The 16,828-nt window shown below is 47.0% G+C and overlaps 1 protein-coding gene across 1 annotated transcript in view; it reads right to left on the reverse strand.

Moving 5' to 3' along the window:
- LOC311248450 (lysine-specific demethylase 6A-like) overlaps positions 1-16,828 on the reverse strand; it is a 128,753-nt gene that overhangs the window by 33,972 nt on the left and 77,953 nt on the right. The window contains exons 13-15 of the mRNA XM_084339326.1: positions 13,429-13,634; positions 9,470-9,531; positions 6,983-7,057 (exon numbers count right to left, since the gene is read on the reverse strand). Coding sequence (XP_084195452.1) covers positions 6,983-7,057; positions 9,470-9,531; positions 13,429-13,634 — 343 coding nt within the window. The remainder of the gene's footprint in view (positions 1-6,982; positions 7,058-9,469; positions 9,532-13,428; positions 13,635-16,828) is intronic.

The following is a 16,828-nucleotide window of genomic DNA, read 5'->3' on the forward strand; positions in this document are numbered from 1 at the left end:
AGCGGAGATTGCGCTCGTCACCAACGCAAGAGACTCCGGTCTCAAATCCGGGCTGTCGGCGTTGCCTCCGGCTTGGGCCGGCCGTCATACCGGCTCATTGGCAGAGTCAGCGGGTGGGAAGTCGACGGGTGGGGATCTGGACGTTGTGGACAGCGACCCCTACAGGTCGGTTGGGGGACGCCTGCACGGCAGAGACAGGAAGTAGCGGGGGGGCAGCGTGAGCCTCCCATGCGTTACACCTCGCCGCTGAGAGTCCGCGCTGGCAGGTGAAAAGATGTGACAGGCTGCCTCCTCGTGTACCGGAGGGGACACGTGATGCAAGGCTTCTATCCTCCCTGCAGCCGACCAGTGGGGGGCACATGCGAGCAACGTTCAAGACAGGGGAGGGGAGAATTGGAAACTCGAAATTGGGATGGGAGAAAAAATAGAAAATAAGGAGAAAAAAGTGGATAAAAAAATTTAAATCATTGTCAACAGCTCCCGTTCTAACAGCTCATCATGTTCTAACAGCTCATCATGTTCTAACAGCTCACGTTCTAACAGCTCATCATGTTCTAACAGCTCATCATGTTCCAACAGCTCATCATGTTCCAACAGCTCATCATGTTCTAACAGCTCATCATGTTCTAACAGCTCATCATGTTCTAACAGCTCATCATGTTCTAACAGCTCATCATGTTCTAACAGCTCATCATGTTCTAACAGCTCATCATGTTCTAACAGCTCATCATGTTCTAACAGCTCATCATGTTCTAACAGCTCATCATGTTCTAACAGCTCATCATGTTCTAACAGCTCATCACGTTCCAACAGCTCATCATGTTCCAACAGCTCATCATGTTCTAACAGCTCATCATGTTCTAACAGCTCATCATGTTCTAACAGCTCATCATGTTCTAACAGCTCATCATGTTCTAACAGCTCATCATGTTCTAACAGCTCATCATGTTCTAACAGCTCATCATGTTCTAACAGCTCATCATGTTCTAACAGCTCATCATGTTCTAACAGCTCATCACGTTCTAACAGCTCATCACGTTCTAACAGCTCATCATGTTCTAACAGCTCATGTTCTAACAGCTCATCATGTTCTAACAGCTCATCATGTTCTAACAGCTCATCATGTTCTAACAGCTCATCATGTTCTAACAGCTCATCATGTTCTAACAGCTCATGTTCTAACAGCTCATGTTCTAACAGCTCATCACGTTCTAACAGCTCATCATGTTCTAACAGCTCATCATGTTCTAACAGCTCATCATGTTCTAACAGCTCATCATGTTCTAACAGCTCATCATGTTCTAACAGCTCATCATGTTCTAACAGCTCATCATGTTCTAACAGCTCATCATGTTCTAACAGCTCATCATGTTCTAACAGCTCATCATGTTCTAACAGCTCATGTTCTAACAGCTCATGTTCTAACAGCTCATCATGTTCTAACAGCTCATCATGTTCTAACAGCTCATCATGTTCTAACAGCTCATCATGTTCTAACAGCTCATCATGTTCTAACAGCTCATCATGTTCTAACAGCTCATCATGTTCTAACAGCTCATCATGTTCTAACAGCTCATCATGTTCTAACAGCTCATCATGTTCTAACAGCTCATCATGTTCTAACAGCTCATCATGTTCTAACAGCTCATCACGTTCTAACAGCTCATCACGTTCTAACAGCTCATCATGTTCTAACAGCTCATGTTCTAACAGCTCATCATGTTCTAACAGCTCATCATGTTCTAACAGCTCATCATGTTCTAACAGCTCATCATGTTCTAACAGCTCATCATGTTCTAACAGCTCATGTTCTAACAGCTCATGTTCTAACAGCTCATCACGTTCTAACAGCTCATCATGTTCTAACAGCTCATCATGTTCTAACAGCTCATGTTCTAACAGCTCATCATGTTCTAACAGCTCATCATGTTCTAACAGCTCATCATGTTCTAACAGCTCATCATGTTCTAACAGCTCATCATGTTCTAACAGCTCATCATGTTCTAACAGCTCATCATGTTCTAACAGCTCATCATGTTCTAACAGCTCATCATGTTCTAACAGCTCATGTTCTAACAGCTCATCATGTTCTAACAGCTCATCATGTTCTAACAGCTCATCATGTTCTAACAGCTCATCATGTTCTAACAGCTCATCATGTTCTAACAGCTCATCATGTTCTAACAGCTCATCATGTTCTAACAGCTCATCACGTTCTAACAGCTCATCACGTTCTAACAGCTCATCATGTTCTAACAGCTCATCATGTTCTAACAGCTCATGTTCTAACAGCTCATCACGTTCTAACAGCTCATCACGTTCTAACAGCTCATGTTCTAACAGCTCATGTTCTAACAGCTCATGTTCTAACAGCTCATCACGTTCTAACAGCTCATGTTCTAACAGCTCATCATGTTCTAACAGCTCATCATGTTCTAACAGCTCATCATGTTCTAACAGCTCATGTTCTAACAGCTCATCACGTTCTAACAGCTCATCATGTTCTAACAGCTCATCACGTTCTAACAGCTCACGTTCTAACAGCTCATCATGTTCTAACAGCTCATCACGTTCCTAAACTACAGGACAAACGACTGGATCCATTACTTTCACCCTATTCACCTGCAGTGTCTCCCCTTAAAGGAACGCGCCAACCGGGGTTTCCGTTGTCCGGTAATTACCGCTTCTTTTTTTACCGGGGAAATCGGTCGAAGTCCGACATATTTAAATCTCTCCGGTCATAATGTCCTGTGAAAATAATTCCCTCTTTAAGCACAATTTGAATTGTATTAAAATAGTTACATTTGTTTCATTGTCGCTTCACCAAGCGGGTCTAACAATGACAACGACGTGTGTTCCTATTATCATATCACGACGTGTGTTCCTATTATCATATCACGATGTGTGTTCCTATTATCATATCACGATGTGTGTTCCTATTATCATATCACGACGTGTGTTCCTATTATCATATCACGATGTGTGTTCCTATTATCATATCACGATGTGTGTTCCTATTATCATATCACGATGTGTGTTCCTATTATCATATCACGATGTGTGTTCCTTTTTTTTTTGTTTTTTTGATCCACTTTTTCTCCATTTTCTATATTTTCTCCCATCCCAATTTCGTATCATCCAATTCAACCCTCCCCTGTCACGAACGCTGTTTCTTGCCTCCCACAAGCCGGCTGCAGTGAGGACTAAGTCATACATAGCACGAGTCCCCTCCGGTACTTGAGGTAACAGCAGTCGCATCTTTTCACCTGCGCAGCTCGACCTCTCAGTGTCGAGGAGTAACGCGTGGGAGGCTCACGCTGCCCCCGACACTTCCTGATTCTACTGCGCAGGCGCACCAACCGACTTGTAGGAGTCGCTTGTTCACAACGTTCGATCCCCACCCTTCAGTTTTTCCCTCCCCGTAATACGGCCAATGTGTATTACTGCGGACGACCAGCCAAACTGAAAAACAATGTGGAGAGCTGGATTCGAACACGCGAATCCTAGCGTCTCCACACTGGTGGCGAGTGCCTTAGACCACTACACCACCTAGCCGCCCACGATGTGTGTTCCTATTATCATATCACGACCAGCGTTTCCGTTAGCCGGTAATTACCGGTATTTGTCCGGCAAAATCTCTTGAAGTCCGACATATTTAATTTCTCCGGTCTTAATGTCCGGTGAAAATAATTCCCTGAGTCTAAGCACAATTTGATTATTTGAATTGTATTAAAATAGGCTAAAATTAAATAGCCTATGCGATGAACGAAACGATCATTACATTTGTTTCCTCGTTGCTTCTAATAATGACAACGACGTTGTCAGCGAGAGCTTTAAAAACGTAGGTCTCGGTTCGCTTCATCGGACCAAACGCGAACCAAATATAGGAAGTGATTATTATTACCACTGCTCGCAGCACTCACTGCAAAACAAGCACACTGCATCTAATCTCTCTATCTATCTATCTATCTATCTCTCTATCTATCTATCTATGTCTGTGCATCTTGGGAAGAAGGAAGAAAAAACGCGGCTTATTATTATTACCGAGGCGCGCGGCTTATTATATTATTAAAACGGCTACTTGTGGGCACTCATAAAAACACCGTGGTCTACAAGTTGTTTAGCGAGAGGATGGTGGTAAATGTGCTTCAATAGAACAATGGATCAATGCCATGTCAAAACTCGGCTCCGCTGATCTGGGCTCCGCAGTGTACACACACAGACACACACACGCGCGCGCGCGCACACACAGGATCGCAGCCACACACACATTTCCACTGTCCAATAGACAAGCGCCCTTTTCGGCCGCGTGACATTGAGGTGGAGAGAGTAGTCACGCAAACCACGATAATGTTGCCGTTGTTCTGCGGAATCCTACTCTCTCTGCTTTCTCAGTTCTTCGCTTGATATAATTAATACAAATGTCCAATATAACGGAATTCGTTAGCTCATAAAAATGTGATTATAACAGACTGCTAGTGTCGGACCGACTGCCACATACGCGGTCTATTTTATTTCAAGTCAGCAGCAGCACGGAGACGGAGTATCGAGGGACTTATTTTATTTGGAATATATTAATGACTATACGCAAAAGTAGCCTAGTTTTAAGTAATAATATTATAAATCTACATGCCTTGAGGATGACATTCTTTATATAGCCTGCCTATCTCAATTGTTTTAAAGCTCAATAAACTATGACCGGAATTAATCTCATTTGTCCGGTAGTTGAAATCTTGCAGGTCACGGAGACCGGCAACAATTTTTTCTAACGGAAACCCTGATCACGACGTGTGTTCCTATTATCATATCACGATGTGTGTTCCTATTATCATATCACGACGTGTGTTCCTATTATCATATCACGACGTGTGTTCCTATTATCATATCACGACGTGTGTTCCTATTATCATATCACGACGTGTGTTCCTATTATCATATCACGATGTGTGTTCCTATTATCATATCACGATGTGTGTTCCTATTATCATATCACGATGTGTGTTCCTATTATCATATCACGACGTGTGTTCCTATTATCATATCACGATGTGTTCCTATTATCATATCACGATGTGTTCCTATTATCATATCACGATGTGTGTTCCTATTATCATATCACGACGTGTGTTCCTATTATCATATCACGATGTGTGTTCCTATTATCATATCACGATGTGTGTTCCTATTATCATATCACGATGTGTGTTCCTATTATCATATCACGATGTGTGTTCCTATTATCATATCACGACGTGTGTTCCTATTATCATATCACGATGTGTGTTCCTATTATCATATCACGCGGCGCACAGCAAGTTTGCAGCGCGACCTGTGGTTTGCTGATGAGAATGGCGGGGCGGGAGCTTATCGCTTCGTTGAACGTTTCAGTGAACCCCACGATAATGTTGCCGTCTCTCTCTGCCAAATTTCTCAGTTCTTCGCTTGATATAATTAATACAAATGTCCAATATAACGGAATTCGTTAAGCTCATAAAAATGTGATTATAAACAGACTGCTGTTTAATGTCGGGCCGACTGCCCACAGACACCTATTTCATTTTCAAGTCCGCAGCAGCACAGAGTCTCGAGGGGACTTATTTTATTTGGAATATAATGACTGTATATACGCAAAAGTAGCCTAGTTTTAAGTTAAAATATTATAAATCTACATGCCTTGAGGATGTCATTCTTTATATAGCCTGCCTATCAATTGTTTTTAAGCTCAATAAACTGACCGGAATTTCTCACATTTGTCTGGGAGATTGAAATCTTCCAGGACACGGAGACCGGCACCAATATTTTCTAACGGGAACCCTGACGCCAACATTATTACAGTCTTCTAGCCTAGCTTAGCACAAATGAATAGAAGCGGATACGGACCACTACCCACTTCCATTCTCTTTGTGCTAAGCTAGGCTAGCTTGCAGCCGGATAGCTTTCTACTGAACTTGCAGAGAGGAAATTGGTCTGCGTCTTCTTGTCTGACGGTGAGTTGCATTTCCCATAATGTTGGCATGTTCCTGAGTCAAATCCATAGATTTATTTCATAGAGAACTAGAATGTTTTAAAAAGCTCATGGGCTTTAACTCATTCCCCGCCAACAACGAGTATACCGGTACTCTAATTTGATCGCTTTTCCTTTTTTTCCGATATTTGTATTCACTATTCATCCAGGGACCTTGGTGTTACCATAGGGAATGAGTCTGAGATCACCAAAGTGCAATACCGGCCGCATCCAGCTAGACGGCGGTATCAAGCACCTTTGAAACCTTGTATCTTGGCCTGTGCAACGGTCAAATGTCACCGGGCTCACTTTTCTTGGTCGGGCGAATGGAGCGGTTATAACGACACGTTGGCGACACGATCGACACCAATACTGGGACTCGCGATCAGATAATTGGAATATTCTTTTTGGGGTACATCCTAGTGAAGGTAAGGGCAATATGATATCAATCCTGCGTTGATCCAACCATGTCTTCACCTTGATCGCAACATGTCTGTGTAACGTTACTCCACAACGTATGCCGTTGGTGACAATAACAGCGTGAAAAAACAACCCCTCCCCCCCTTTCATGCATTCATGATGAAACATAATGCCTATGATATAGATTTGATTTGGGAATAATAGCGTGTACAGGCAAGAAACGGCAACGTTTATAGTAGAATTGATGTATAAGGCTATTACTCAGCCCTTCGGGAATTACCCGAGACCACGCTATAACCATACTTAAATTCACCACGGTATAACACGGGAACGTATGGATGAAGAAATTAATTCGTTTTCACATATTGAACGATAGATAGGTAATGTCAAATGGGCCATAGTATTGTATCCATAGCTATAATATAGAATATAGTAATAGCTCTGCAAACAAGGTGACACACTCCTATCTTTTAAAGCGTGGCAGTGCTAAAACGGGGCCTGTCTAATCCCCGGTGGTCAATGAGTTAAGAGTCGGATCCATAGATTCCATCCACTCACTTCCTCTCGTCCGACACGTCGATGTTGGTCCCAAACTTTATGTGCTTTAAGGGACCCCTCCTTTTACGTGCCACACTGGAGAAGAAGAGAGATTATAGTTAGACCCATTATACATCAGAATAAGTAGAACTATAAATAAAGAGGTGTAACGATACACACATTTTCAGATTTGATATGAATTTAGACGGGGATGAGACAGGGATGAGACACTAGGAGACACTAAGAGACAGGGATGAGACACTAAGAGACAGGGATGATACACTAAGAGACAGGGATGAGACACTAAGAGACAGGGATGAGACACTAAGAGACAGGGATGAGACACTAAGAGACAGGGATGAGACACTAAGAGACAGGGATGAGACACTAAGAGACACTAAGAGACACTAAGAGACAGGGATGAGACACTAAGAGACAGGGATGAGACACTAAGGGACACTAAGAGACACTAAGAGACAGGGATGAGACACTAAGAGACAGGGATGAGACACTAAGAGACACTAAGAGACACTAAGAGACACTAAGAGACAGGGATGAGACACTAAGAGACAGGGATGAGACACTAAGAGACAGGGATGAGACACTAAGAGACAGGGATGAGACACTAAGAGACAGGGATGAGACACTAAGAGACAGGGATGAGACACTAAGAGACAGGGATGAGACACTAAGAGACAGGGATGAGACACTAAGAGACAGGGATGAGACACTAAGGGACAGGGATGAGACACTAAGAGACAGGGATGAGACACTAAGAGACACTAAGAGAGACTAAGAGACAGGGATGAGACACTAAGAGACACTAAGAGACACTAAGAGACAGGGATGAGACACTAAGAGACACTAAGAGACACTAAGAGAGACTAAGAGACAGGGATGAGACACTAAGAGACACTAAGAGACACTAAGAGACAGGGATGAGACACTAAGAGACAGGGATGAGACACTAAGAGACAGGGATGAGACACTAAGAGACACTAAGAGACACTAAGAGACACTAAGAGACACTAAGAGACAGGGATGAGACACTAAGGGACAGGGATGAGACACTAAGAGACAGGGATGAGACACTAAGAGACACTAAGAGACAGGGATGAGACACTAAGAGACACTAAGAGACACTAAGAGACAGGGATGAGACACTAAGAGACACTAAGAGACAGGGATGAGACACTAAGAGACACTAAGAGACAGGGATGAGACACTAAGAGACAGGGATGAGACACTAAGAGACACTAAGAGACACTAAGAGACAGGGATGAGACACTAAGAGACAGGGATGAGACACTAAGAGACAGGGATGAGACACTAAGAGACAGGGATGAGACAGGGATGAGACACTAAGACACTAAGAGACAGGGATGAGACACTAAGGGACACTAAGAGACACTAAGAGACAGGGATGAGACACTAAGAGACAGGGATGAGACACTAAGAGACAGGGATGAGACACTAAGAGACACTATGAGACACTAAGAGACACTAAGAGACAGGGATGAGACACTAAGAGACACTAAGAGACAGGGATGAGACACTAAGAGACAGGGATGAGACACTAAGAGACAGGGATGAGAGACTAAGAGACACTAAGAGACACTAAGAGACAGGGATGAGACACTAAGAGACAGGGATGAGACACTAAGAGACACTAAGAGACAGGGATGAGACACTAAGAGACAGGGATGAGACACTAAGAGACACTAAGAGACACTAAGAGACAGGGATGAGACACTAAGAGACAGGGATGAGACACTAAGAGACAGGGATGAGACACTAAGAGACACTAAGAGACACTAAGAGACAGGGATGAGACACTAAGAGACAGGGATGAGACACTAAGAGACACTAAGAGACACTAAGAGACAGGGATGAGACACTAAGAGACAGGGATGAGACACTAAGAGACACTAAGAGACACTAAGAGACACTAAGAGACAGGGGTGAGACACTAAGAGACAGGGATGAGACACTAAGAGACACTAAGAGACACTAAGAGACACTAAGAGACACTAAGAGACAGGGATGAGACACTAAGAGACAGGGATGAGACACTAAGAGACAGGGATGAGACACTAAGAGACAGGGATGAGACACTAAGAGACACTAAGAGACACTAAGAGACAGGGATGAGACACTAAGAGACAGGGATGAGACACTAAGAGACAGGGATGAGACACTAAGAGACAGGGATGAGACACTAAGAGACAGGGATGAGACACTAAGAGACAGGGATGAGACACTAAGGGACACTAAGAGACACTAAGAGACACTAAGAGACAGGGATGAGACACTAAGGGACAGGGATGAGACACTAAGAGACAGGGATGAGACACTAAGAGACAGGGATGAGACACTAAGAGACAGGGATGAGACACTAAGAGACAGGGATGAGACACTAAGAGACAGGGATGAGACACTAAGAGACAGGGATGAGACACTAAGGGACACTAAGAGACACTAAGAGACAGGGATGAGACAGGGACGTACCTTTCTGCCGATGCTGGTTCCGCGTCCGACGGTTCCTTCAGTGCCTTCTTCTCGTTCTCCTCCTGAGGAAATAAAGAGAACAACAACAACGCGAGGACGTTACTTTGTTGCTACAGAGCTGTGGGGGTCAAGGGTCAAGAGAAGAGATAACAATATACAAAGATACAAAAGGCAAAAAGATTTATAAAAATTAATTCTACATTCATCATGGAAACATGCAACTTTTAAATTAGTTGAGTATCCACTTTAACGCCATATTGGGTCAGTCACTACCTTTAAAACGGGTTGAATATCTCCTTTAACCTCTTAAGCCAGACGGGACCCGTGCCAAAATGACATCACGTCATAAATCAAGCTCTCCAGACAGTCTGACAAAAATTATCGTTGAATTTTTCAAACGTATTCAAGTATAAACATCATAACCATGTCACAACAGCAGTTATAATGTTTATCATCAATACGTTAGTTTACCAATAGGTTAAAGTGTTATTAGTTCGATTTTAGTTTGAGTTTTTATGTTGTTGTGATCGCGGAAGTCGGGCATTTTGAAAAAGTGACCGTCTGTAATTGTAGTAATTTTGACCCCATTTTGAAGAGGAGCTTTCAATGAGCGTTTTTCTAAAATAGACTTCCCAGAGGCCTCTAGGTCAAAAAAAGCAAATGGCTTCTGTATGATTTTTTTTAATATCTCTTATTACTCGGGATAATATACCATAAAACTGAACGTTATTGGCATATAGAATACTGGGTGCAGTAGCACTACTTTAACACTGGGTGCAGTAGCACTACTCTAACACTGGGTGCAGTAGCACTACTTTAACACTGGGTGCAGTAGCACTACTCTAACACTGGGTGCAGTAGCACTACTCTAACACTGGGTGCAGTAGCACTACTTTAACACTGGGTGCAGCAGCACTACTTTAACACTGGGTGCAGTAGCACTACTCTAACACTGGGTGCAGTAACACTACTTTAACACTGGGTGCAGCAACACTACTTTAACACTGGGTGCAGTAGCACTACTTTAACACTGGGTGCAGTAGCACTACTCTAACACTGGGTGCAGTAGCACTACTTTAACACTGGGTGCAGCAGCACTACTTTAACACTGGGTGCAGTAGCACTACTTTAACACTGGGTGCAGTAGCACTACTTTAACACTGGGTGCAGTAGCACTACTCTAACACTGGGTGCAGCAGCACTACTCTAACACTGGGTGCAGCAGCACTACTTTAACACTGGGTGCAGTAGCACTACTTTAACACTGGGTGCAGTAACACTACTTTAACACTGGGTGCAGTAGCACTACTTTAACACTGGGTGCAGTAGCACTACTTTAACACTGGGTGCAGTAACACTACTTTAACACTGGGTGCAGTAGCACTACTTTAACACTGGGTGCAGTAGCACTACTTTAACACTGGGTGCAGTAGCACTACTCTAACACTGGGTGCAGCAGCACTACTCTAACACTGGGTGCAGTAGCACTACTTTAACACTGGGTGCAGTAGCACTACTTTAACACTGGGTGCAGTAGCACTACTCTAACACTGGGTGCAGTAGCACTACTCTAACACTGGGTGCAGTAACACTACTTTAACACTGGGTGCAGTAACACTACTTTAACACTGGGTGCAGCAGCACTACTCTAACACTGGGTGCAGTAACACTACTCTAACACTGGGTGCAGTAGCACTACTTTAACACTGGGTGCAGTAGCACTACTTTAACACTGGGTGCAGTAGCACTACTTTAACACTGGGTGCAGTAGCACTACTTTAACACTGGGTGCAGTAGCACTACTTTAACACTGGGTGCAGTAGCACTACTCTAACACTGGGTGCAGCAGCACTACTCTAACACTGGGTGCAGTAGCACTACTTTAACACTGGGTGCAGTAGCACTACTCTAACACTGGGTGCAGCAGCACTACTCTAACACTGGGTGCAGTAACACTACTTTAACACTGGGTGCAGTAGCACTACTCTAACACTGGGTGCAGTAGCACTACTTTAACACTGGGTGCAGTAACACTACTTTAACACTGGGTGCAGCAGCACTACTTTAACACTGGGTGCAGTAACACTACTTTAACACTGGGTGCAGTAGCACTACTTTAACACTGGGTGCAGTAGCACTACTCTAACACTGGGTGCAGCAGCACTACTTTAACACTGGGTGCAGTAACACTACTTTAACACTGGGTGCAGTAGCACTACTCTAACACTGGGTGCAGTAGCACTACTTTAACACTGGGTGCAGTAGCACTACTTTAACACTGGGTGCAGTAGCACTACTCTAACACTGGGTGCAGTAGCACTACTTTAACACTGGGTGCAGTAGCACTACTTTAACACTGGGTGCAGTAGCACTACTTTAACACTGGGTGCAGTAGCACTACTTTAACACTGGGTGCAGTAGCACTACTTTAACACTGGGTGCAGTAGCACTACTTTAACACTGGGTGCAGTAGCACTACTTTAACACTGGGTGCAGCAGCACTACTCTAACACTGGGTGCAGTAGCACTACTTTAACACTGGGTGCAGCAGCACTACTCTAACACTGGGTGCAGTAGCACTACTCTAACACTGGGTGCAGTAGCACTACTTTAACACTGGGTGCAGTAGCACTACTCTAACACTGGGTGCAGCAGCACTACTCTAACACTGGGTGCAGTAGCACTACTCTAACACTGGGTGCAGCAGCACTACTCTAACACTGGGTGCAGTAGCACTACTCTAACACTGGGTGCAGTAGCACTACTTTAACACTGGGTGCAGTAGCACTACTCTAACACTGGGTGCAGCAGCACTACTCTAACACTGGGTGCAGTAGCACTACTCTAACACTGGGTGCAGTAGCACTACTCTAACACTGGGTGCAGTAGCACTACTTTAACACTGGGTGCAGTAGCACTACTTTAACACTGGGTGCAGTAGCACTACTTTAACACTGGGTGCAGCAGCACTACTTTAACACTGGGTGCAGTAGCACTACTTTAACACTGGGTGCAGCAGCACTACTCTAACACTGGGTGCAGTAGCACTACTTTAACACTGGGTGCAGTAGCACTACTTTAACACTGGGTGCAGTAGCACTACTTTAACACTGGGTGCAGTAGCACTACTTTAACACTGGGTGCAGTAGCACTACTTTAACACTGGGTGCAGCAGCACTACTCTAACACTGGGTGCAGCAGCACTACTCTAACACTGGGTGCAGTAGCACTACTTTAACACTGGGTGCAGTAGCACTACTCTAACACTGGGTGCAGTAGCACTACTCTAACACTGGGTGCAGTAACACTACTTTAACACTGGGTGCAGTAGCACTACTCTAACACTGGGTGCAGTAGCACTACTTTAACACTGGGTGCAGTAGCACTACTTTAACACTGGGTGCAGTAGCACTACTTTAACACTGGGTGCAGTAGCACTACTCTAACACTGGGTGCAGTAGCACTACTCTAACACTGGGTGCAGTAGCACTACTTTAACACTGGGTGCAGTAGCACTACTTTAACACTGGGTGCAGTAGCACTACTTTAACACTGGGTGCAGTAGCACTACTTTAACACTGGGTGCAGTAGCACTACTTTAACACTGGGTGCAGCAGCACTACTCTAACACTGGGTGCAGCAGCACTACTCTAACACTGGGTGCAGTAGCACTACTTTAACACTGGGTGCAGTAGCACTACTTTAACACTGGGTGCAGCAGCACTACTTTAACACTGGGTGCAGTAGCACTACTCTAACACTGGGTGCAGTAGCACTACTTTAACACTGGGTGCAGTAGCACTACTCTAACACTGGGTGCAGTAGCACTACTTTAACACTGGGTGCAGTAACACTACTTTAACACTGGGTGCAGTAACACTACTTTAACACTGGGTGCAGTAGCACTACTTTAACACTGGGTGCAGTAGCACTACTCTAACACCGGGCGCAGCACTGACCTGGAGGGACTCCTGAAAGGACGCGGCCTGGTACTGGGCGTACTTGGCGATGGTGGTGTGTGCCCGCGCGCTCTCGCAGCGCCACGTCTTCCGGGAGCCGCCCAGGTCCCAGTTCTCGTCCGCCGGCTGAGACAGCTGCGTCCTGACCTCCACCAGGTGCTCCGGGTTCGCCTCCACCAGCGTCTTGGTGGAGAACAGACCCAGGTCTGAGGGGGGGGGGGGGGGGGGGGGAGGAGGAGGAGGAGGAGGGGAAGGGGGAGAGGGGAGAGAGGGGGAGGAGGGGGAGAGGGAGGAGGAGAGGGGGAGGAGGAGGGAGAGAGAGGGGGAGGAGGGGGAGGAGGGGGAGAGGGGGAGGAGGAGGAGGAGGAGGAGGAAGAGGGGAAGGGGGAGAGGGGAGGAGGGGAGAGAGGAGAGTAGGAAGAGGGAGAGAGGGGAGTAGGAAGAGGGAGAGAGGGGGAGGAGGGGGAGAGGGAGGAGGAGAGGGGGAGGGAGGGGAGGAGGAGGGAGAGAGAGGGGGAGGAGGGGGAGGGAGGGGAGGAGGAGGGAGAGAGAGGGGGAGGAGGGGGAGAGGGATGCGGAGGAGGGGAGGGGAGGAGGGGGAGAGAGGAGGGGAGTAGGAGAGGAGGAGGAGGAGGGGGAGAGGGGGATGAGGGAGAGGAGGAAGAGGGGGAGAGGAGGGGAGTAGGAAGAGGTAGAGAGGGGGAGGAGGGAGAGGAGGAAGAGGGAGAGGAGGAGGAGGGAGAGATAGGGGGAGGAGGGGGAGGGAGGGGAGGAGGAGGGAGAGGAGGATGAGGGAGAGGAGGGGGAGGAGGAGGAGGAGGGGGAGGAGGAAGAGGGAGGAGGGGGGGAGGAGAGAGAGGAGGAGAGAGAGGGTGGAGGGGAGAGAGAGGGTGGAGGGGAGAGAGATGGTGGAGGGGGAGATGAAAGGGAGGAGGGGAGGGGAGGGTGGAGGGGAGAGAGAGAGGGTGGAGGGGAGAGAGATGGTGGAAGGGGAGATGAAAGGGAGGAGGGGAGGGTGGAGGGGAGAGAGAGAGGGTGGAGGGGAGAGAGATGGTGGAGGGGGAGATGAAAGGGAGGAGGGGAGGGGAGGGTGGAGGGGAGAGAGAGAGGGTGGAGGAGAGAGAGAGGGTGGAGGGGGAGATGAGAGGGTGGAGGGGAGAGAGAGGGTGGAGGGGAGAGAGAGAGAGGGTGGAGGAGAGAGAGGGTGGAGGGGGAGATGAAAGGGAGGAGGGGAGGGTGGAGGGGAGAGAGAGAGGGTGGAGGAGAGAGAGAGGGTGGAGGGGAGAGAGAGGGTGGAGGGGAGAGAGAGAGGGAGAGGGTGGAGTGGGAGATGAGAGGGTGGAGGGGAGAGAGGGTGGAGGGGAGAGAGGGTGGAGGGGAGAGAGAGAGGGTGGAGGAGAGAGAGAGGGTGGAGGGGGAGATGAGAGGGTGGAGGGGAGAGAGAGGGTGGAGGGGAGAGAGAGGGTGGAGGGGAGAGAGAGAGGGAGAGGGTGGAGTGGGAGATGAGAGGGTGGAGGGGAGAGAGGGTGGAGGGGAGAGAGGGTGGAGGGGAGAGAGAGAGGGAGAGGGTGGAGTGGGAGATGAGAGGGTGGAGGGGAGAGAGAGAGGGAGAGGGTGGAGTGGGAGATGAGAGGGTGGAGGGGAGAGAGAGGGTGGAGGGGAGAGAGAGGGGAGAGGGTAGAGGGGGAGAAGAGAGGGAGAAGGAGATGGGGGGGTGTGGAGAGAGGGGAGACAGAGGGGGTGGGGAAGAGGAGAGAGAATGGAGTTGTAGAGAGAGAGGGGGAGGAGGGGGGTTGTAGAGAGAGTGGAGAAAGGGAGGGGAGAGAGAGGGAGAAAAGAGAGAAAATGAATGGGAGGGTAAAACTCAAAACAATCTTCCCTTTTCTAGACAATAGGAGCCGATTCCTGACTCAACTGAGGACATTATTCAACACTTATTTCATGACACCCCCTGCAGCGCCGCTTCCTAACCACTAGATGGTGCCATTGCAGGGTGTAACGAGCTAGTATGAGTCAATGAGTCATCCAGGTTATCTGAGGGCAGTTTATAGGGTCCTGCCTGGCCTGGGTGCCTGATTACTTTTACCAACGGATTTCCAGTTCCGCGTTCGCATTCTGCGATCTGATTGGCCACTGACGTTTCTGGTCGCGCCAATCGTGTGACGCCGGTTAAGCTTAGGCACTCTTTCGAAGTTGGTTAAGGTTAGAGTTTGTCTTAGAGCAGGGTGATAGAACACCAGCCCTGATTCCAAACTCTAACCGTAACCAACTTCGAAAGAGTCGCCTAAGCTTAACCAGTGATAAACTAGGCGTTAGGTAGTTTGCAGGCTGTTAGAGGCGGAAATGGGCGCGTCACGCGATTGGGCGCACATGTCACATGACCAGAAATGTCAGTGGCCAATCAGATAGCACCAGAAACGTCAGTGGCCAATCAGATCGCAGAACGCTAACGTGGAACTGGAAATCCGTTGGTAAAAAACTAGACGCGGCCTGGGTCACTGGGCTTCCAGGGAGGAGGAGGAAGAGGAAGAGCAAGGCAGCAAGCAGGAGGAGGAGGAGGAGGAAGAGGAGGAGGAAGGCAGCAAGCAGGAGGAGGAGGAGGAGGAAGAGGAGGAGGAAGGCAGCAAGCAGGAGGAGGAGGAGGAAGAGGAGAGGGAGGAGGTGGTCATGGTACGCGTCTCTACATTTCATAGCCGCATTTCTGCAGACCACTCTCTGATTGGTTGAACTCCATTTCTGCAGACCCCTCTCTGATTGGTTGAACTCCATTTCTGCAGACCCCTCTCTGATTGGTTGAGCGAAGCCCCTCTCTGATTGGTTGAGCGTGCGCATGCGCATGAGCCGCGACAAGCTCCTCCAGAAACTCCGGAGGAAACTCCGTTACGCTCCAGAGAGAGAGGCTGAAAACCCACAGTTCTTGCCCGACGGATGGGAGCGAATCCCGGATCCGAGGTTTCTGTTGACTACCCCCAAAACATGGAGGTCGCGAACGCAATTTATACGCATGGAAGTATTGATTACGCCATAACGAATCATTAAAAAAATATACCGTTAACTGGAATATGTTGTGTGTGCCTTTCTGAATATGATTTGGGAGGGTTATAATAGAAGAAAGACAGTGTAAACAATATAACGTTATGTGAATAAACCGCGAAATAACATAACGTTATGTTATATAATGTTACAATGTACAGTTTCTAACAGCTGGCTGTGTTGTGAAATGTGCATAACGTTATGAATAAACCGCAAAGTCACGGGAAATAAATAACGTTATACGCGAATCTGGTAGTACATTTCTGCTTATCTTCTTGATATGATAACATTACATCCGCCTTTTACCGCGTGACGAGCTAAACCAATCAGAGAGGGGCTTCGCTCACATGACGCTCAACCAATCATA

The sequence above is a fragment of the Notolepis coatsorum genome (genome assembly GCF_963971535.1).
Source record: "Notolepis coatsorum genome assembly, contig: SCAFFOLD_204, whole genome shotgun sequence".
NCBI lineage: Eukaryota > Metazoa > Chordata > Actinopteri > Aulopiformes > Paralepididae > Notolepis > Notolepis coatsorum.